Source organism: Carcharhinus amblyrhynchos, chromosome 14, assembly GCF_965287045.1.
Source record: "Carcharhinus amblyrhynchos chromosome 14, sCarAmb.v2.hapA, whole genome shotgun sequence".
Lineage (NCBI taxonomy): Eukaryota > Metazoa > Chordata > Chondrichthyes > Carcharhiniformes > Carcharhinidae > Carcharhinus > Carcharhinus amblyrhynchos.
In genome coordinates this window covers 31,297,122-31,318,998 of record NC_137337.1, presented here as the reverse complement: position 1 = coordinate 31,318,998, position 21,877 = coordinate 31,297,122, and the positions used below count along the sequence as shown (strand labels likewise).

At 43.2% G+C, this 21,877-nt stretch overlaps 1 protein-coding gene across 4 annotated transcripts in view; it reads right to left on the bottom strand.

Annotated features, from left to right (window-relative positions):
• Positions 1-21,877, bottom strand: part of LOC145352554 (tumor necrosis factor alpha-induced protein 2-like) — a 64,580-nt gene that overhangs the window by 22,408 nt on the left and 20,295 nt on the right. The window contains exons 1-4 of one of the 4 annotated variants that reach the window (XM_080202554.1): positions 11,106-11,301; positions 9,382-9,487; positions 7,907-8,062; positions 681-1,326 (exon numbers count right to left, since the gene is read on the bottom strand). In XM_080202554.1, the coding sequence (XP_080058680.1) occupies positions 681-1,326; positions 7,907-8,062; positions 9,382-9,406 (827 nt within the window). In that variant the 5' untranslated portion in view covers positions 9,407-9,487; positions 11,106-11,301. Of the gene's footprint in view, positions 1-680; positions 1,327-7,906; positions 8,063-9,381; positions 9,488-11,105; positions 11,302-21,877 lie in introns of those variants that run through there. The other 3 variants (XM_080202555.1, XM_080202556.1, XM_080202557.1) reach the window with 3 other exon arrangements.

Genomic DNA, 21,877 nt, shown 5'->3' with positions numbered 1-21,877 from the left:
CTAGTCCTACTGTCTTTTTTGAGCGGGAAGAGTCTTTCCACCTCTATCCTATCCATCCCATTCATCATCTTATACGTCTCAATGAGATCTCCCCTCATTCTTCTAAACTCTAACGAGTACAAGCCTAGTTTATTCAGCCTCTCCTCATAGCTCAACCCCCTCAACTCCGGTATCAGCCTAGTAAACCTCCTCTGCACTCCCTCCAAGGCCAAAATATCCTTGCGCAGGTGCGGCGCCCAAAACTGCACACAGTACTCCAGCTGCGGCCTCACCAATGCCCTATACAGCTGCAGCAAGACCTCCCTACTTTTATATTCTTTATATTTTATATATATTTTATTTATATTTTATATACTTTTATACAGGGGTGCTTACACAAGTTATATGGATAGCCAACTCTGTGTATATAAGGAGAATGAAATTGAAGGGAAGAGAATTTACTGAAATTGTGTAATAATAAATCAAGGTAATTAAAAACATCAAAATGAATAATCAAGGTCATTGACCTTGCTCAAGCACAATGATAGAGGAAACGTTGTTTGTTGATAACGCCTTTCCTTTATACTTCTTTGGTGTAAAAAGAGATAGACAAATAAGAATTTTCTGACCTTAACAGAAATATAGGTTTGCCAAGGGGCTTAAGATAATAATATTGTAAACACAAAACCATAGTAACTTACTGTGGATAATAATTGTAAATCCAGTAGAGAAGTGGATAAACTTCTTTTCCTTTAAGCCCACTTTCTGCGAATGATGCAAAGTGAGAAGAAAGCTTTTTATGATAGCATTCAGCGTATTTTGCACATATGTTATATTCCTGGGGATAACATGGTTTAATGAGGTTCACAACAGTGTCTAAATCTGCTGTGAGCTGGCTACGAAGCTGCGTTAAACACTGTGTGAGCCACTCAGCTTTGTTGTCATCAGATCCGCTGGGAAGTTCGCCTATTCTTTCATTCACAGAGTCCTGCAGAACACTCAGCCATTTCGTGCCCCACTGTCTTGGTCTAATCTCTGGAATGCTTCCCAATTTTTCCTTTTCCTCTAGGTATGTTTGATCTGCTTTTTCTTCCTGGAGTTTCACTTGCACCGCCATTTTCAAGCGATTTGGTTGTTCTTTGGAAATGTTCATTGATTCTTTCACCACTGTGAAGATCTCAGCACTGAGCAGCTCATACAGAGAATCAATCTCTTTTTTTCCCTTGTTGGTGCTTTCCTCATTTGTGCCCTTTGCATCATTGGTGTATCGCTCATATTCCAACTTGAGGAGGTGCTGATCAGCCTTAAAATATCTTTTTTGTTCAATAAGTTCTTTGATGTCTTTCTCTGAGTGGAAGAAAGTTGTTGTTAGTAATCAGCTAAGAAAGACCAGGATTTCTGCCTGGATGACAATTGGAAGTGTCATAGAAAAATCATTGAATCCCTATCATGCAGAAGGAGGGAATCAGCCCATTGAGCCTGCACTGACAACAATCTCACCCCAGCCCTATCCCCATAACCCCACATATTTACCTTGCTGAAATTTAGCATGGCCAGTCACCTTAACTCACACATCCTTGGACAGCGTGAGGAAACTGAAGCATCCAGACCATTCTTGATTAGTATGGGGATCAGGGGTTATGGGGAAAAGGCAGGAGAATGAAGATGAGAAAAGTATCAGCCATGATTGAATAATGGAGCAGACTCCATTGGTCGAGTGACCTAATTCTGCTCCTATGTTTTATAGTCTTATGGAGGAAACCCACGCTGGCACAGGAAGAATGTCATCTAAGGATAGTATTGAACCCATGTCCCTGGCACTGTGAGGCAGCAGAGCTAAGCAGTAAGTGGCTCAATAATAAAAAAATTGTGAATTAAAATTAGCTTCCAGTCAATGTTTTGCCTGTTAGCAGAACCATACCTGCACAAATATTCATCAACTTTAAACACTACCAAATTTTAGAGTTCTATGTCAGCCTGAATCAACATTTTAGCATTTTACCATTGCCATCTTTTGTACATGGTTCAGTCTGCATATCTGTCTGCTGAGTGAGACAGTTAAATATAGGCTGTGGTAGCTCAAATTGCTAGTCTTATGAGGAGAATGTGTTGATAAAGACCTGGTGTTAGCTAGATTGAGAGGTTACAGTATTCCCCTTGTTTTAAAAGTCATCACAATTCGAGGTTTCTCTATGGGCTTGAAAGAAATAAACAAAAGTTTGGAATGCAACAGTTTGAGTTTGCCGTGGATTCTTTACCTTCACATCTGTCAAACAGGAAACCATGTCTTTGAACTGAACTTAAATTTGCTAATGTTGAGATTAATCAACCGTATCAAGTACTACTGAGGACCCCGTTAAAAATAAGAATGTGGAATCTAGATAATTTAATTTAAAAGGGTTTTACACTTCAAAGCTCTTCAAAGTCACAAAGTTTAACTAAACATATTCACAGTGGCACAGCGCCAGGGACCTGGGTTCAATTTCCAGCTTGGGTTGCTGTCTGTGTGGAGTTTGCACATTCTCCCCATGTTTGGTGGGATTCCTCTGGGTGCTCTGATTTCCTCCCACAGTCTGAAAGACGTGCTGGTTAGGTGCATTGGCTGTGCTAAATTCTCCCTCAGTGTACCCGAACAGACATCAGAATGTGGAGACCAGGGGATTTTTACAGTATATTCATTGCAGTGTTAATGTCAGTCTCTTTGTGTCATTAATAAATACACTTAAAAAATATATTCTTCATTTTTAAAAGTAGACTTATACCATCAGTTCATTGGTGGAGACAGCAATATTCCTTCGCTGACAAGAAACATACTCAATTATTAAGGATTGAATCTCAATAACATTAAGCTTGGAAAATGTAACTTATCTATGTTGCTAATTCGATTTTAACCTGTTTTAATACCGCTAAAACTGAAATAAATGCGCTGTTACAAACTTTCAGCAATGTTCTTAATACTACGGCGACATCTATTAATCATTTTGAAAATGAACAGTGTAAAGGTTTAGGAGGAAGAGATGGATTTTTGAGAAGCCTGGGGGGGGGGGGGGGGGGTGGATTTTCCGCCCATGGGGGCAGGGTCAGTGACGGGGGTGTGGGAGTTTATGCTGGTGGAATTTCCTGCTTGCCGTTGTCTTTGCCCTTTGCTAACGAAGTAAGGGGAATCCCGATGTTCAATGTCAGGATATATTTAAATGTCATCATCAAGCCTTTAGCCTGATAATCCCCTCGCCCCCCCCCATATCCAAATTATCCACAATGTGAGTTCACAATGACCTGAATCAAGACAGGTCTCCCAGGGTGTGCACCTAACCAACAGAACCCACCGGAGGAGTTCGGGGGGTGGTGGGGGAGATGTCATGCATGGGCACTGTTCGGGCAGGGGGGCAGTGCCAGTGGGCAGAGGTGTGTTCCTTGAAGGGGGACGGGGAGATGTTCCATGGGGTGGTGTTCTGTGGGGTGGATGTTCCGTGGAGGAGTTCAATTGGGGGGTGGGGGGTCGGTGTTTAGGGCGGAGTTTCTATTTTTAATTCCTTGTAAGACATGCTGTGATCTTCAAAACCAACCCGCCCTTCATTTTCTTTTGAAGATACAGTGGGGGTTGGGGATTTGGGGCGGGAAGCTTCCTCGCTATTTTTCCCACCCGTTGTATTACTCTGCTTATTTTTGGAAAAGTTCCACCCCTTACCTCTATTTTTGTAACTTGCCAAAGTTAAAGCAGGATTTCCCCTCACCCACCCCCGTAAACAAGTCCAGGCTAAATTATTCTCGTGGAGGCAGCAGGGACAGAAGATCTGCTGTGCGTGCTACAAAAATAATGTGGTTCATTGCACAGATAGTAGCTGGCCACTTTAGGGGGCGTACACCAAGAGGGTCATGTGATCTGATCACCCAATGGAGAACAAGTGTGCTGCAAAGTGTGAGCTTTAGTGATAACATTATGGAAGTACTCTGTATATTTATCTGCTTGTTAAAAACCCATTATAGTTCATTAAGTTGATTGGTTGCCTATCCTTCCAATTACTACAGCTGCCACACCAGCAATTTCAACATCATCTCCCAAACTCCACTCCCAGCCTCATTTAACGGAACTGTGTTTGTAACTCAGCAGCTTTTGAGCCACCTGATGCAGGATCAGCCTGACACTGCCAAGCCGCTGAGTCGAGGTGGCCTGCTGTCTGCTGCTTCCTGAGATGACTTTGGCCGTCATCCTCTGGGGGACCGGGGCCTGGAAGGCCCCGACCAACTTTCAGGCAGCACAGCTGTAGTCTTTCCACCTTCCGCAGTGTGCGAGGCTGGAGCTGTGACAGCAACAGCCAGAGGGAGTTAGATGGGCTGGACACCCTCAAGCTCTCCTGGGTGTAAGACCTTGGACTGTGCACCCACTGATCCTCTTCCCATTTGAGTGCTCGTGGGCCCCTGCTCCTCCATCCCAGTCCATGGGATGGAGGAGCAGCTGGAGTGAGATCCTGGAACCCTGCCATCCTCTGATGCTGGTACTCATGGATGCCCAAGGTGCCTACACCATGTAGTTGATTCCCTGAACCATGGATTTCATGGTCTGAAACATGCAGTGGTCATCCCCCATCTTGGATTGAATGTTCTGCATCAAGGTCTCCACTGCGGATGCCACTATAATAATGCTGGCCAGTTTGCCTCCGATTGTCAGCATGATCTCCTCCGACAGAAGGCGCTGGGACTCTTCCAGTTGGCTTTGCAATCTGAGGAGTGAAGCTAACATCCATTCCTGATGTTCATGACTTTGCCTTTGTATTTCCGGCAGCTGAGGGATGACTGGGTCCAGAGGTATATCATCTGAATGGGGTTCAGCAGGGTCTGGGGCTCCAGCATTCCTCCGAGTGTTGGATCCCTGGGACGTAGCTGCCTCTGCCTGCTGTGGATCATCATCTGTGAGTGACCCAGAAGCATGTTTACTGCTCATGCCCACTGAGATGTGACTTTGTGCTGGTGGAGGGTGTGGGGGACAGCAGTGACACCTTCCGTGCAGATGACCGAAAATTCATTGTCGGAGAAGTTCTGCTCCATGGTCTCCAACACCCTACTGGAGGATGAGCTGGGCTGCTGGACAGATTTAACTGCAAAGGAAGGGAGATGGTATTCGTGCATGGCAGGGGTATAAGGATAGGAGAGATGTAACTCATGTGGGGCTGGCAGGGTAGATGAATGTCTTGAGGGTCCTCAATTTTTCCTCTGCTGCCCATCTTGCCCTCAGTGCAGGAACAGTCCTGTTCCTCCCAGCAAGCTCCAGGGCTCACTCCTCAAATGGAATGAAGATTTTAAATTGGGCATAGCCCCACGTGTGTTCATTCCTTTCTTTGTGAGACAGCTTGTCCAGTAAGGAGACAGATGGCAAGAGTGTAAACAGGATGTGTGATGGTTCAGATGGTAGGGACGCCTGGCATGCATGATTGGTGAGTGGGAGCTATGATGCGATAGGAGAAGAGCCACAGGAAAGATAAGGAGACGTGTGGGAAGGCGAGTATTGGGGCCTGGTGAGGTGGCAGTGAGTGAGCTTCCAATGGAAGAGTGATGGGTGCATGAGTGGGTGGGTGTTGAGAGATGGGAAGAATGACTTACCCTGGCTGCACAAAGGGAATCATTCATCTTATTCTGACACTGGATGCCTGTCCTCTTGTGCAGTGATCTTGCACTTGTCAGTGTTGCCACAACCTCCCAAGCCGTGTTGGTGCCCTTATTTGTTGGTCTTCTGCCCACTTGAGGGTAGAGAAGGTCCTGCCTCTGTTCCACCCAATCCAGCATTCTGGTCAGTGGTCCCTCTGAAAACCTTGGTGCTGTCTTCCTTGCAGTTATCCTCTTGATTGGATTTGGAGTGAATGTGGGGGTGGTGTTTAAATAGAGAATCCCCGATTGAAGAGCTCACATGATAATGGGGTGGGTGAATCAGAATCAGCACACCATCGGCATGGCGTAAAATTCATGAAATTTTTTTTCTTCCTAAGTAACTGAAAATAAGGTGAGATATCTTGCCAACACCACCAGCAGACTGCTCTCTGATTTCCTTGCTCAAAATGACACATAGTCAACATAATGGAAAGTTTTGGCCCTATGCTTTAAAGGCTTGATCTCCGTCCATGTGTCAGCTTGCAGAATTGGGAAAATTCCTGGCACTACTAACTCAACTTCCTAAAATATCTGACCAATTATCAGATTTTCATTCTGGGGTGGCAGACTATATTAAGGGTTGGGCCAGATGACCCTGGTGAGTGTGGAGGAAGCCCCTGAGGAGGCAAGATTTGACCAGTTCTGTGCATCAGCACTGTATTGGAGTCTTTGAAAAAGCATAAAACACCCTTTCTGCCCTCACCCCTCACAATTCCCCCCACAAACTCCCCATGCCCCATGCATGCCAACCTATGTGACCCAACTTATGTCCCCACCCAACCCCCATGGCCCTTTATTACCCCAAGCCAGCTTATTGCCAACTTATGTTGATAGAAGGCTTACACCCGCCATCCTTTGTCCATATGGTTATGGTACCAATGCACCCAGTACTCACAATGTACAGTCTTCAGGACCCATGATGAGATTAAACAAAATATATAACCAAGTGTCTATTGCAGACTTTATCCTTTTTAAAATGCACTCATTTATAAAAAACATTTAATACTTTTATGTTCCTTCAATCACGTCATCCTTGATAAGAACAAAATTTTCATTCCATTACACAAACACTAACAACAAGCATTGCATTTCATAGTCCCATTTCAAAGAATCCATAATGATTGGGGCCTGTCAATCAAACTGTGAAATAGTGCAGCACTAATTCAGTAATAGTAACCCCAAGATTCATGTCAGCAGAGTAAAATAGCAAGCAATCTTTTTTTTTAACAGTCCAGGCAATATGTTCAAAGAATTAAAGGGCAGGAGTTTTAACTATTTTGACATCATGAAAGCTCCCTTTAACAGTTCCTTTTGACACTTTTGACAAGTGTTTTGACAGCTCCACTTGGCAGTTTATCTTGACAATTGTTTTTGATTGTTCCGATGAGTTTAAGCACTTTTTACACATATTCATGCCTAATTTTGTCAATTTCAAAGTGCAGCTTACCTCACTCAAACAACAATTTATTTCCCCCAAAGATGACCCTGATCCATATCTAAAGGGGTACCTTACCTCGCCACAGGAACACTGGCTATCCAAATGAATCTACAAAGTTCAGACCTGCTCCTACCAGATCTAAGCTTCACATGTGGGGTTTCAGACACTATTCACACTGTGAAATGCTCACGTGCAAATCCTGACATGGACCCATTCCTGTCCCCGTGAAACTAATAGGTGCCATGTTCAGGGGTGGAACTTCCGCATTCTGTCCTCTTCCGCCATATCAGAAAAACTGTCTGTCGTGGTGAAAATCCAAAACATTAATGCCTACAGTGCTGTCCATTATAAACCATGAGGTAGTCATAGAGTCATACAGTGAAGAAAAGGTCCTTCAGCTTATCAAGTCTGCACTGACAAAGTAAAGTTTATTTATTAGTCGCAACTAGGCTTATACCAACGCTGCAATGAAATTACTGGGAAAATCCCCTAGTTGCCACATTATCACTAAAGGTGCACTGATCCCATTTTCCTGCAATTGTCCCATATCTTTGAATGTTATGATATTTCAAATGCTCATCCAATAGAGTTTTGATCAAGTTTAATAGTCGGATAACCAAATGTGAACAGACTCCTCACTGGTAATTTTTCAAAATAATGGAAGTGTATAATTCCAACAAGATATAGGAAAATTCCAAATATTTCTTAGCAATGATACATTCCAGCCGTTTTAACTTTTTAAGAAGCTGGTGTGGTACCCTGAACCTTCGCAACTTTAAAGCTTTAATAGTCACAAAGGTATTTTCAATAGTAACCCTTCCTTTAATGTGAATTAAGAAAGCCTACCTGATAGCAGTTTGACTGAATGCCAGTGTTTGCCGTTGATTTCTAAAATATCCATAGGGTCGTCTGTTGAATCCAGTGCATGTTTTGAACTTTTGCCTGGAGGATTCGCTTTCTGTGATGACAGATCATTCTTGGCAACAACCTTGTTGTCTCTCGCTGTAATATGATCAAATTTCGTAAGACATGAATTAAAACTACTGGTGGGTCTTTATAGTACATGAAGTTTCAAAACACAAATTAAATTAGAAATTGATCATAAAATGGAGAGCGGGGGGAGGAGGAAAGGGATAACTATTTAGTATCTTTCAAACTTTGTTTGAGCTGGAATCATCATTAGCATCCCAAATCTGAGGTAAACACTGCCGCCTATTCTCATTTATCTCTTTTTTATATCTCTGTATTGAGGCATTATAGCAGTTATCCTAACCTAGAACCATCAGAGAGAGAGAAAGAGAGAGATGAACGAACGAGCAAAAACAAAGTTTGTTCAAAAATTCAGGACTGGAGACAAAACTTGTAATCTTGGCAATCAAACATTCTACACAATCAAATTTTATCCTCAATGTGGCGAAACCGGCGTTGGACTAGGTTGGGCACAGTAAAAAGTCTCACAACACCAGGTTCAAATTCTACAGGTTTATGTGATGTCACGAACTTTAGGAGCAGTGCCAGTACCAAATAAACCTGTTAAACTTTAACCTGATGTTGTGAAGCTTTTTAACTGAACCTTATCCACAACAGACACTTTTGGTTTTACATTTTCTGTTGCAAAAAAACTATAAATTTATGTGCTATGGATAAACATACCAAAGTTCACTTAGAATTAAGCAAGAAAATGCTGTTAAGACAGTGCCATTCACAGTTGGATAAGAATAGTGCATAAAAAAAATTTTTCCTTTGATTGACAAACACAAGAATGATCACATGCTCGCATTTAAATGCGCCCTACCTGTCAACAATATTCAACTTACAAATTTTGTAAAAGAAAATGTTGCCGGAGCGAGGTGACGCCTTGCGAGCTGTCCACAGCATGCCCTCTAATTTCGTCTTTTACTCTCGTTCTGCACTTTAAAAACTGAATTCTAACTCTTCTAAACTTGTTAATAACGTTCTTTTGAAGTCTCTTACAAATTTGACACACTTTGTTCTGCACTTTATCGTTCCCTTCTCCCCTATGTGCTCTATGGGCGGTATTCTATGGTCTTGTCTGTATAGCGTGCAAGAAACAATACTTTTCACTGCATACCAATACATGTGACAATAATAAATCAAATCAAATTGCTTTCCTTGCTGAAGGAAGAAATAAACGGAGCGTCCGAGCATTGACTATTTTTGTTGCTACCCAAGCGAACAGGAAGGTTGTTAATAATAAACTCATTTAGGACTTAAAAAGTCTAATATACATTGGTAAAATGAACATAATATAAGAACATAAGAAAATGAGCCATAAAAGTTAGAGGAGAAAGTGATCTTACCTAAGAACCTCTTAATTTTCTTCATGATTCCAACCAATGATAGCGAACTTGGCTCAACTTCAGTCCAGAAAACTACAGTCCGAAAGATTCGTACTTTGCTGTGAGCCTAATTGACGAGAACGCAGAAAAAAGTACTTTACTGGAATAAATTCAAGCATCATTATAGAAAGATGCTTCTTGGCAGTTTTTCTAACTGGTCAATTTATTTAAGCGTTTAAAATGTCTAAAAATGAACAGCATTGAGGTTCAGCAACACAAAGATAACGACTGCGATATTGCAGTCAATTTACAGAATCACAGGATCCTACAGTGCAGAAGGAGGCCATTCGGCCCATCGAGTCAACCACAATCCCACCCAAGCCCTATAACCCCATGCATTTCGCCCTAGCGAGTCCTGTTGACACTAGGGAGCAATTTAACATGGCCAATCCACCTAACCCGCACATCTTTGGACCGTGGGAGGACACTGGAGTACCAGGAGGCAACCCACACGGGGAGAATGTGCAGCCTCCCTGTGTAATTATATGAATAATTATTTAAATATCCCATGATTTTTTTATTATCTGGTAAATTCCGATCATATTTCAAGTACTGTAAGTATTTCTAACCACAGTTTACACCACGCATATCTGCTTCCACATGGTCAAACACGCAAGGTTCTTCACATGAGTAATCAGGTGAAATTAGGAGATAGTAGTTTTGGCAGCACTTCACAGTTTTTAAGAACTCAATCTTGTTTTCTCTTTCTCTCGCCTCAAGCATGCCTGCGGGAGGGTGTGGGGCAGGTGAGAAAGTGAGTGCTGGGGCTCCAGTATGTTTTAGGTAGGTACATGTCCCCCGAGACTCCCACTAATTCACTGACCCACACACATTCAACTGGACTCTCACAGACGCTCTCACTCTCACTGGCTCCTCGGGTACTCTTACTGTACTTTCTCACTCAATTTCTCATTCAGTCACATACGTTCGCTCATTCTCACTTACATTTCTACTCGCACAGATACTTACTCCAAACCCACTCGCAACAATCTTTCACTCCAGCAGTCTTTCATTTAAGAGCCCATGATCACACTTTCACTCTTAATCATTCTCTAACACAATCTCGCAATCACTTCCTCACACTTTCACTCAGAAACTGAACAGCGCTTTTTACAGTCTCATTGCCTTATTCTCACAGTCACGTACTCGCTTCCATATTCACTCATCTACGCTCAAACTCATTCCCTTACCCAGCGACCACCTCCCCCCACCCCCACGTCAGTAATCCTTCAGTCGATGGACAGAACTCTGAATCCAGAATCCAAAGGAATATCGGGTTGCTGATATTGATTATTGATTTTTGTATATAACAATCCTTGTTCCTTTACTATTAATCCGATTGCACCATATAGCCGCCAGAACCTTTCTGCCAACTACAAAGAAAACTGACCAGTTATGCAAAATTAACTTTTCTTATCTGTCGCTTCTTGTTAATATGTAAGAAGTTAGAAGGTATCATCTGGATGGTTTGGGGTTATCAATGCTGATAATAGTAATATCGCCCTGGAACATTCCCCCTGTTTCTCTCTCCACAGATAACTGCCAGACCTGCTGTGTATTTGCAGCATTTTCTAATTCTGGTTTAGGGGTTTGCTTTTTTTTCACACTGATTGTCCTATTTTGAGGTCGGATTTCCATTGTCCCTGTGTGTGCTTTATATATATATAAATCTTGCAATCACTAACCGATATACCGACGCCGTTTCCCCAACTCCCCCCGCAAATCCAGAGCTCACTGAACAAACCGATGGAGGTGAAGTGCTCACTAATTCTCACCGACTCCCCACAAGGACGAATCCGCTCATTCCCACCTGGAAGGGATTTTGTTGCTTTACGGAACAGACGGAAGTCGTCCGCAGATCCTGGCAAATAGATGGCTTTGGCAGATGAGCGCAGACTGAATCTACCCGCAGTCTGATTTTTTATTTATACCCCGCCACGCTGCAGCAAAAGGGTGGAGTGTGAATCTCTTTGCATTGGGAAATTACGCGGGGAATCCGGAACCGCGATTCCGACAAAACATATGACCTCGCAGGGACCCGTTAATAAAAGAATATAAATATTTCAGCGGCAGGGAATCCTTTGTATAGCAGCGAATTCTTCCCAGACTGAAAATCCACAATGTTACACACACTGAGCCCCAGGGCAAAGCTGTGACTGTTGAAAGCTGTATTGCTGAAAGCTGTGAATTTGTCTTGACAAAATCCTTCGGTAAATGTGCGTTTTATAATGGGGTTGAGAGGGTGGCACCAAAAGAGGAAATGCTGGTGGAAAATCTTCGCAGGTCTGGCAGCATCAAAGCTTTGACAAACGGTCCCCCGGATTGGAAAGTCAGCTCTTTTCCCTCCTTACAGACACTGCCAGACCTGCTGAGGTTTTCCAGCATTTTCTCTCTTGGTTTCAGATTCCAGCATCCGCAGTAATTTGCTTTTATTCTTTGAGAGGATGGTGGCTTGTTGCCAGAGGAGAGTGGCCGGTTTAAGAGTTTTAATAAGGTGATATTAGCCACAAACCAAACTGCAAAGTGCCCAGATGTGTCCAACAAAAGGAAGAGTTATGTGACACAGTTAGCAGCCCCCCCTCCCTCTCCGCCCCGATTATTGAATGACCTTCCCGGTGTGAATAGGTGGGGGTTACACAGCCCCTCTGCCTTAAGGGTAGAGAATGAGAAGTGGGAACATTATATTGCTCCTGTGCGAAGAGAGAATAGAGCTAACGTTTTGGAGTCCTTGGAGATTTGAAAAAGAGTCACCCAGACTCAAAACATTGGAGGTGATCTTACCAAAAAAATTTAAACAGTAAATGAGCCTGAAAATGGGAGAAAAATGCACCCACATCCATTTATGAATAGTAGTGGACAATTAGATAACCAGAAATGCGATGTTATTGATCCATCTTCACCTCGAGGTCCCCAGCATCACGGATGCCAGTCTTCAGCCCTGCTTTTTGTGGACAGGACATACCTGGGCTATTTGCTATATGGTTGCGTAGATACTAATTTTGTAGCTATTCTGGTATAGGTGTGTGGCTAGTTTGGAGCACAGTGCTACTGCTAGGATATTGTTGGGATCCATGGCTTTTACAGTAACCAGCAAGTGAAAAATCCAAATCTTATCATGCTTCCAGAAAAGAAATGTGGCAAAATATGATTCTAACCATTCAGGGGAATGGTTGGAGTCGATTTAAGCTTGGAATTCGGCTGGTGATTTTTAGAGGGTGCTATTGTAAATGCACCTGATTGCCCAGTGCCTATGAACATCACTTCCCTCAACTCCTGATTGCCCCCGATTGCAGCCACACTGATGGTGGCCTCCCCAATTGTGACACTCCTGAGTATTTGCCGAACCTTATTCCCATCCCAACTGATTGCCATCTCAGATTCTCCCCTTCCCCGGTCGCCCTCTCCCATCCACCTGCCAGCGATCCTCAATTGTAGAGTGTGTGATTCCCCATGCACTGCCTGATGCCCAGTGGGCAGTGCCAGAGTGCCTGGTGGGCACTGCCAGGGTCCCACCTTAATCTACCTGAGCTCTGCATCTCTATCTATCACCACTGGAAACTTAGCACCATTTCTATTTTACCTGTATCCTCCTTTTAATCCAAGGCAAATTAATAACTTTTTTGTTTAAAAACATGGATTAAAAATAACATTTTTTTGTTTAATGACAGTTATTCCTATTCAACATCATTCCTCCAAACAGTTCATGTCACATGCAACATGACCTGGACAATATTTAACCTGGATCTGATAAGTGACAAGTAACTGTTTTCGTACCTAAGGAGTACTAAGGGCACAGTAGTGAGCACTGTTGCCTCACAGCACCAGGGACCTGGGTTCAATTTTGGCCTTGGATGACTGTGTGGAGTTAGCACATTCTTCCTGTGTCCATGTGGGTTTCCTCCAGGTGCTCTTGTTTCTCCAACAGTTCAAAGATGTGCAGATTAGGTGATTGGCCATGGTAAATTGCTTCTTAGTATCAGGAGAACTAGCAGGGTAAATACATGGGGTTACAGGATAGCGCCTGGTTGGGATTGTTATTGGTTCAGGCTCGATGGACTGAATGACCTCCTTCTGCACTGTAGGGATTCTATGATTCCATGAGTTGTGAATGGTACTGAATATTGTGTAATCATCATTCTGATCTTACAATGGAGGGAAGGTCACTGATGAAACAATTGGTGATGGTTAGGTTTCAGACAATACCCTGAGAAACCCCTGCAGTGATGTTCCAGGCTGAGATGATTCACCTCCAACAACTACAACCATCTTCCTTTTTGCTAGGTATGAGTCCAACCGGTGAGGAACTTTTTTCCTGATTTGCATTGGCTTAAAATTTCAAGGTTTTAATCCTTGATCCCGTGCTTGGATAAATGCCGTCATAATGTCAAAGGGAGTTTCTCTCATCCCATCTCCAGAATTCATGTTAGGAGCAAGGCTACATTACGATCTGAAGCAGAATCCAAACTGAGCACTTATTGCTGAGTAAGCAGCACTTAGTAGCACTATCAACAACATCTTCCCACACTTTGCTAATATTGTGAGTAGACTCATGGGGCTGTGATTTGCCCTGCTTTTTGTGGACAGGACATACCTGGGCTATTTCCTACATGGTTGAGTAGGTACTAGTTTTGTAGTTATATTGGTATAGGCGTGTGGCTAGTTTGGAGCACAGTACTACTGCTGGGATATTGTCGGGACCCATGGCTTTTGCAGTAACCAGTGATTTCAGCTGTTTCTTGATGTATTATGGAATGGATTGAATTGGCTGAAGACTGGCATCCATGATGCTGGGGACTTCTTGAGGTGAAGATGGATCAATAACTTGGCATTTCTGGTTGCCTAATTGTCCACCACCGTTCATAAATGGATGTGGTAGGATTGCTGATTTTTGATCTGCTCTATTAGTTGTGAAATTGTTTAGCTTTATCTATTTCTGTTGTTTAGCCTGCATTTAGTCATATGTTGTAGCTTCCCTGGGTTTGCAGTGACATATCCTGAAGACATGAAAGAAATCATAATCCATATACATTAACCTTTTTTTCACTTATTTGAAAATGAACTTTATGGAACTAAAAGATGGTATCACATGATGTCTGGAATTATAAGTTGACCACTAATGATCTGGATTACACTGGAGAAATGCCCTGACTGTTGCTCACGGAATCTTGCACCTGGGACACTCAACGTCCATTCCAAAAAAGAATTATTGAAAGGAAATTGACATTTTTAATATGTTTATAAGCTTAGCTCTCTAGTGGGTTTTGAGGGTCTACCAAGACAATAGTTACCTGGAAAAAGGTCATCAATATGAATAGGTACACTTTCAGAGGGTAATGGATGGGACTTGCAAGCCACCAAACAAAAGTCAGATACAGGTTAAATATTCTTTGATGAATTCATTCTGGAAGGAAGTCACATAACTCCAGTGACCATTTTGAAATCTCAATGTAGAGTGGAGAAAGCAGAAACAGAGCAGCTTGCTGATTTATTTCCAACCTGCAGACAGACTGATTGAGCAGCACATAACAAGTCCTCCTTTAAGCTTGTTTACCTAGAAGACACTGGTCATCACCAGCCAAAACCGTCCAAGCCTCTAAATAACACTCTCATCTCACTGCAGCACCATCATCTTAAAGAAATCCTGCACTCTAGTCTTTAGACAGGGGTTCACCCAAACTGGGACTTCTCCATGATGGAACTCCTCTGGAATCACAAGAATTTATAAGAATTTCTGAGGTTATACGTCATACATAGCACTTTTTTATCACCTTACTGTACACTTGTGTGTGATCACCCTCTCCCAATTAAATTTAACCCTAAGGTAATTTGCTGTAAGTCATTTATAAAAAATGACTACACAAAAACAAAGGGTTTTTGGAATAAGTGACACAGCCTGTTTTCAAAACAAAAAACAACTTTTGCTGACAGGCAGACACACAGGCAGGTGGGAAGGGAAACTGCGTCACTTGAAATATTTGTACCCATCACTCTAGAGCATTAGACTCTGGGCCACTGGATTACTGTAACATTAACACCATGCCACATTTCTCATACGTTATTTCAAGTTTTCAGTGACAGTTTTAGTTTGTGTAAAAGATTTTTCTTTTCTGTCTCAATAAATATTCCAGATATCCTGTCTCTGATTGAAACTCTATTTAAAAGCTCCATGTTGTAGCTAAGGTGTGGAGGCCTACCATGTATAATTCTTCAGTTTTATCAGGGTTTTGCTCTTATTTGTTGAATGTAAAAAGAAACAAAACTCACCTGAGGAAGAAGCAGTGCTCCAAAAGCTTGTGATTCCAAGTAAATCTGATGGACTTTAACCTAGTATTGTGAGACTTCTTACTGTGCCCCACCCCAGTGCAGCACCGGCATCTCCACCTCACCTTGAAAATAGTATCTTCCCCCCTCGGAGGTTGAGCGTGCTGCTCTCAGCAAAGGACTCAGTTTTGTACCCTAACATCCCCATCTCAATGAATTATGGGCTCGACATGATGTTGAACTCTTCTTCTGTTGCCTACGTCTCTGTGCCCACTTCTGTGGGCAAAAGTCCTCCCCCGTCTTCCACAGATCCTTTCACGTGCCTCCAACATTCTGCCTCCAAATGGACATCCCCACCGGGACAATTACCTGCCTTCGATCTTTTCATTGGAAACTGTCGACGGGACGATGGCCGTCTCAATTTTCACCCACTCCAACCTCTCTCCTTCCGAACCTTCTGCCCTTCGCTCCCTCAGGTCCAACCCTGACAGTGGCATCAAACCTGCCAACAAATGAGTTGTCGTTGTCTGGCGTACTGACCTCTATCTTGCAGAGGCTGAGCACCAACTCTCAGATACGTCCTCCTACCTCCGCTGGGCCATCCACACCATTGAACACCATTATCTCCGACACTATCCTCCAGATGCCTTCTCCCCACAGCTTCGAACCTCATTATCTCCCAACCACATCAGTCTGCTTCTACCTACTTCTCAAAATCCTCTAAAAGGACTGCCCTGGTAGGCCCATTGTGTCAGCATGCTCCTGCTCCACTGAACTTATTTCCTCTTATCTTGACTCCATCCTCACTCCCCTGATCCATTCCCTCCCCATCTACATCCGGGATTCCTCTGATGCCCTGCCTCAAATTGACTTCCAGTTCGCAGGTCCTAACCACTTCCTATTCACTATGGATGTGCAATCTCTCTACACCTCCATCGCACACCAGGATGGCATGAGAGCTCTTCACTTCTTTCTTGAAAAGAGACCTGAACAATTCATATCCACCACCACTCTCCTCCTCCTGGCTGAACCCGTTCTATCTCTCAGCAACTTCTCCTTTAACTCCTCCCACTTTCTCCAAATCAAAAGAGTAGCAAAGGGTACCCGCATAGGTTCTAACAACACTTGTATTTTTAGGGTTTGTGGAACATTCCTTGTTCCAAGCCTACCCAGATCCCCTCCCACAAATCCTTTACCGGTACATCGATGACTATTTTGGTGCCACTTCATGCTCTCGTCCAGACCTGGAAAAATTCATCAAATTTGCTTCCAGTTTCCACCCCTCCATCACCTTCGCTTGGTTCATCTCAGACATTTCCCTTCTCTTCCTTGACCTTTCTGTTTCCATTTCTGGCAATAGACTATCTACCAGTATCTATTGCAAGCCCGCTGACTCCCACAGTTATCCAGCTCTTCACAGCCCACATCCTGTAAGGACTCCATCCCTTTCTCTCAGCTCCTTCGCCTCCGTCGCATTTGTTCCAATGATGCCACTTTCCAAAGTGGTGCTTCTAATATGTGCTCCTTTTTCCTCGATCGTTGATTGCCATTTACAGTGGTTGACAGGGCCCTCAACGGTGTGCAGTCCATCTCCCACGCCATGACTCTCATCCCCTCTCCTCCCTCCCAGAACAAGGATAGAAGGACATTTCTACGCTCTCACATTTCACCCCACCAACCCTGGCATACAAAGCATAATCCTCCGCCATTTTTGCCAATTCTAGCGTGATGCCACCACCAAACATTTCTTCCCTTCACCCCCTCTGTCAGCACTCCACAGAAACCATTCCCTCTGGGATAACCTAGTCCACTCCTCTACTATACTCAACACATCTCCTGTCACTTATAGCACCTCCCCATGCGATCACAGAAGGTGTAACATCTGTCCCTTTACCTTTTCGATACTCAGCATCCAAGATCCAAAGCAAGCTTAAGCTTTGACAAAGGGTCACCTGGACTCAAAACATCAGCTCTTTCCTTTCCTTGCAGATGCTGCCAGACCTGCTGAGATTTTCCAGCATTTTCTCTTTTAGTGCCTTTGGATCTTTTATGTCAACACAATGCAGGAACATGGCGGATGGAGCAGAGAAACCTCAGGAGGAGGCACACAGGTGGAAGGAGCACTGAGCATATCGAGAGAATGGCAGTTGCGGAACCGAAACCAAGACGAAGGAGAGCCAGAGAATAAATAGCTTAAAGAGGACAACAATAAGGACAATGAGGAAGTGAAACACAGAGAACTGAAACTTTTATAGGGTGGTACCGTAGAACAGGGGTTAGCAGTGCTGCTTCACAACCCCAGAGACCTGGGTTCGATTCCCGGCTTGGTCACTGTCTGTGTGGAGTTTGCACATTCTCCTTGTGTCTGCACAGGTTTCCTCCAGGTACTCTGGTTTCCTCCCACAGTCCAAAAATGTGTGGGTTAGGTTGATTGGCCATGCTAAAATTGCCCCTTAATGTCTTGAGATGTGTAGGTTAGAGGGATTAGTGGGTAAAATATGTAGGGGTATGAGGATAGGGCCTGGGTGGGATTGTGGTCAGTGCAGAGTCGATGGGCTGAATGGCCTCTCTTTGCACTGTAGGGTTCTATGATTCTATGAACTATGTCCCAGAATTAAGGAATTGAAAGAAAATAGGAACCCAAAGCCAAGCCAGCCTCAGTGGAAGATGAAGTGTAGGATCAACTTGAACCAGGGAAACCTGAACCAAGCATTGATTCTACATAATGTGGAGATGCCGACGTTGGACTCGGGTAAGCACAGTAAGAAGTCTCATAACATCAGGTTAACGTCCAATAGGTTTATTTGGTAGCACAAGCCACAAGCTTTCAGAGCGCTGCTCTTTCATCAGGTGAGTGGGAGTTCTGTTCACAAGCCATGGAGTGCAGTGTTGGTGGAAATACAGGGATTATAGCCTGTGGAAGTTCAGGGCCATAGTGTTCAGAGTTCTCATTTACCTCTTCAACGCAACTGTGTCCTAACCCAGTAAAACAATTTTATATCAGTCTTGTCTTCATCTGTCTCACATTGGAAATGATCAAGTATGTTCAGTATCTTTCTGACAATATTGTTATTGCTGTAACAGTTCTAACATCATTTGATTGCTTCATCAAATATGATGCAATCTCATAATTTTCCCAAAGCCTCCTAAAGCTTTTCTAAATGCTAATGAGAGTATACCTCTTCAAGTTTCTCTGGGAATGACACACTCTTAGTAATGGATTAACAGAATTGTACAGAACAAAAGCTCAATGCTGTGGATACCGGAAATCTGAAATAGAAAATGCTTCTATTAGAATCGATGAAGAAAAGTCACAGATCTGAAACGTCAACTATGTTTTTCTCTTCACAGATGCTGCCAGAGATTTCCAGTGTTTGCTGTTTTTAGTACTGTACAGTGGTTGCATTCTCCATCCTAAAAGTATAATTTTATGATCTAAATCTAAATTTAATTTTATTATCAGCTAATCCAACTACACTAAACAAGATGCAATGAGCAAACATAGGGCCTTGAATTGCATCAGAGTAGACTGAAATTTAATACATTCAGATGAATAATTGGCCCTGTATTGAAGCACTCAGAGGTCAAATGTAGAGATCTAGATAAAAGCAGCGAATGTTAGGAATGCATTACAGGTTATTCAGTATGTGAAAGAGAAAAATAAATTAATCTCCTCAGATATGATCCCAGTTCTGATGAAAAGTTAACTTTTTTTGATTTTAAGATGCTTCCCTCTCCAATTTTTCTGGCCTCTGCTCCTGAAGGAATGCTGGGATGTCATTCCAAAAGATCCAGCCACTGTCTGGCACAGGCCCACCAGTTATTCTTTTAATGTGACCCGCTATGGCATATGATGCCAGGATAACATGGGGGGCAACACAGTCAAAGCTAATTGGATCCCCACATGTAAAGACATTGTCTTTTTGGCATGTGACAAAGGCCCAAATCTTCCGATTAGAGTGGGAACCACTATGTCTGATGCAATTGGACAGAAACCCATCCACTTACCTGAAAACCTGTATAAAGACCAGGCTTCCAATCCATAATGCAGAAAGACACTCTCAGCACAGAAATCCACATAAGGAGCAACAAAGAAAATCAGTGTTGAAGATATGTACCCTTTGACACTAGCTGCCAAGATAAGTTTGCATGTCCAGTGTATATATGGGTGAATGGGTAGGGTGGGTAGATGGGTGAGGTGTTAGGGTAGCAGGTGGGTAGCTGATAGTTTGGCGAGGTGTTAGGGTGGCAGTGAATAAGGTGACTGGTGGGTTCAGTGGTAGGTGGATGAGATGATAGTGTGCCAGGTAGAAAAGGGTGGCAATTGAGTGAGTTGCCAAGGTGCTTAGATGGCAAACTGGTGAGGTGTTAGGATGGCACGTAGTTACAATGGGCTTTTGAGTGTGTTTGGCTTGGGGGAGTTGGGAAACTTTGTGGTTATTTGGAAGTATGGGGGTAGTCAGGGTTTTGGCTGGGCAGCATGAGTGATTTCAGGGGTCAGACGTTGGACTACGATCTTTCTGTCTCACATTTACTGTGTAACTCTGTGGAAAAGTACATCGGAACTGCTCAAAGTCTCTGACTCCAACTCAGAGTCAAACAATTTTGTTCCCAGGGAACAAGGAAGTTGTCGATCAGAAGTTCAAGCTTCCCATTCAATTCCCATAGGTGTCAGCGCATCAGGAATTCTGCAGGATCCTAGCAGATATCTTGGATCATACATCCAGTTTCCAATGATCCACAGGGTGGGAGACCTGACCTATTGTATAATAATTTGGGCTGATTTCGAAAATGAACTATTTCCTTGTCTGGGGACAATGAGGCCAAATGTAGAACCCATGGCAGCAATTTTGGCTGATTCAACACAGACAAACCTGGAATATTCTTTATCTGTAGTCGGCGCAATTTCAAAATGAATCACTGAGAGATTGGAGGAAAACATCAAGAGCACAAAATTCAATTATTTATACTGTGGTTTTGTTAGTGCCAGAGATGGTAATCTAGGTTTATTATGTAATCTTGGAAATTCCTCAATGATGAGTAGACATAATGAAACTATTCTTAGTAACACTTCTCCAAAAGCAATCATTTGATTGAATTGATAGATTACGACAGTCTGGGATTGTTATCTTCACAAATTAATTGTATTCACTGCTATCCCAGGCTCCACCAATTCTTTTGAGCTGGAAAACTACCCTTGATATTTCTGTGATAAATTTCATGACAATAGTGTTGTTTATTCAGATTGATCTTGGCTTTGCATGCGAGGCCTTAGCTTTGCTATAGCTCCCATGATTGCATTTTCTATGAATAATAATTTCTATTAATATTTGTTCAAAAATGAGCAGTTAGGACATCAGAACATTAGAATGTGAAACATAGAAGCTGGAATATGACATACAGTCCCTCGAGCCTGTTCTGCCATTTAATAAGTTCATTGCTGATCCTCAACCTCAACTCCACTTGCTGCCCAGTCCTCATATTCATTAAAATAGGTTTACGTTTATTTATTAGTCACAAGTAGGTTTACATTAACACTGACGCCAGTGAAAATCCCCTATTTCGGTGCCTGTTTGGGTACACTGAGGGAGGATTTAGCATGACCAATGCACCTAACCAGCGTGTCTCTTAGACTGCGAAAGGAAGCCCGCAGGAAACTTGCACAGACACAGGGAGAACGTGCAGACTCCACACAGACAGTGGCCCTGGGAATCGAACCTGGGTCTCTGGCACTGTGAGGCATCAGTGCTGCGCGTACAGAACAGAAGATGCTGAACGCACTCAGCAGGTTAGACAGCAGCTATGGAGGGAGAAACAGAGTTAATGGGCAAAAAGTTCTGTCCCTGTGGAAATTGTAGCCAGCTGGACAGTAAATTCAGTGGACCATGTCAAATCCATTGACCTCAGGCGGGAATTTCTGGTTTTGGGATGCACACAGATGGAAAATCCCAACCAATGTTTCAGATATAATGACCTTTCATCAGAACCACACTCCTTGACTACTTTAGGATTCAGTAATCCATCAGCATCACTCTCGAGTACAGCATCCACAGCCTGCAGAGGTAGAGAATTCCAAAGATTCACAACCCTCTGAAGAGTCTTCATGCCAGCCCAAAATGGCCATTCCTTAACCTAAGGTTATTCCCCCTAGTTTCAGACTTACCAATCAGGGGAACAGCCTGTTAGCATCTACCCT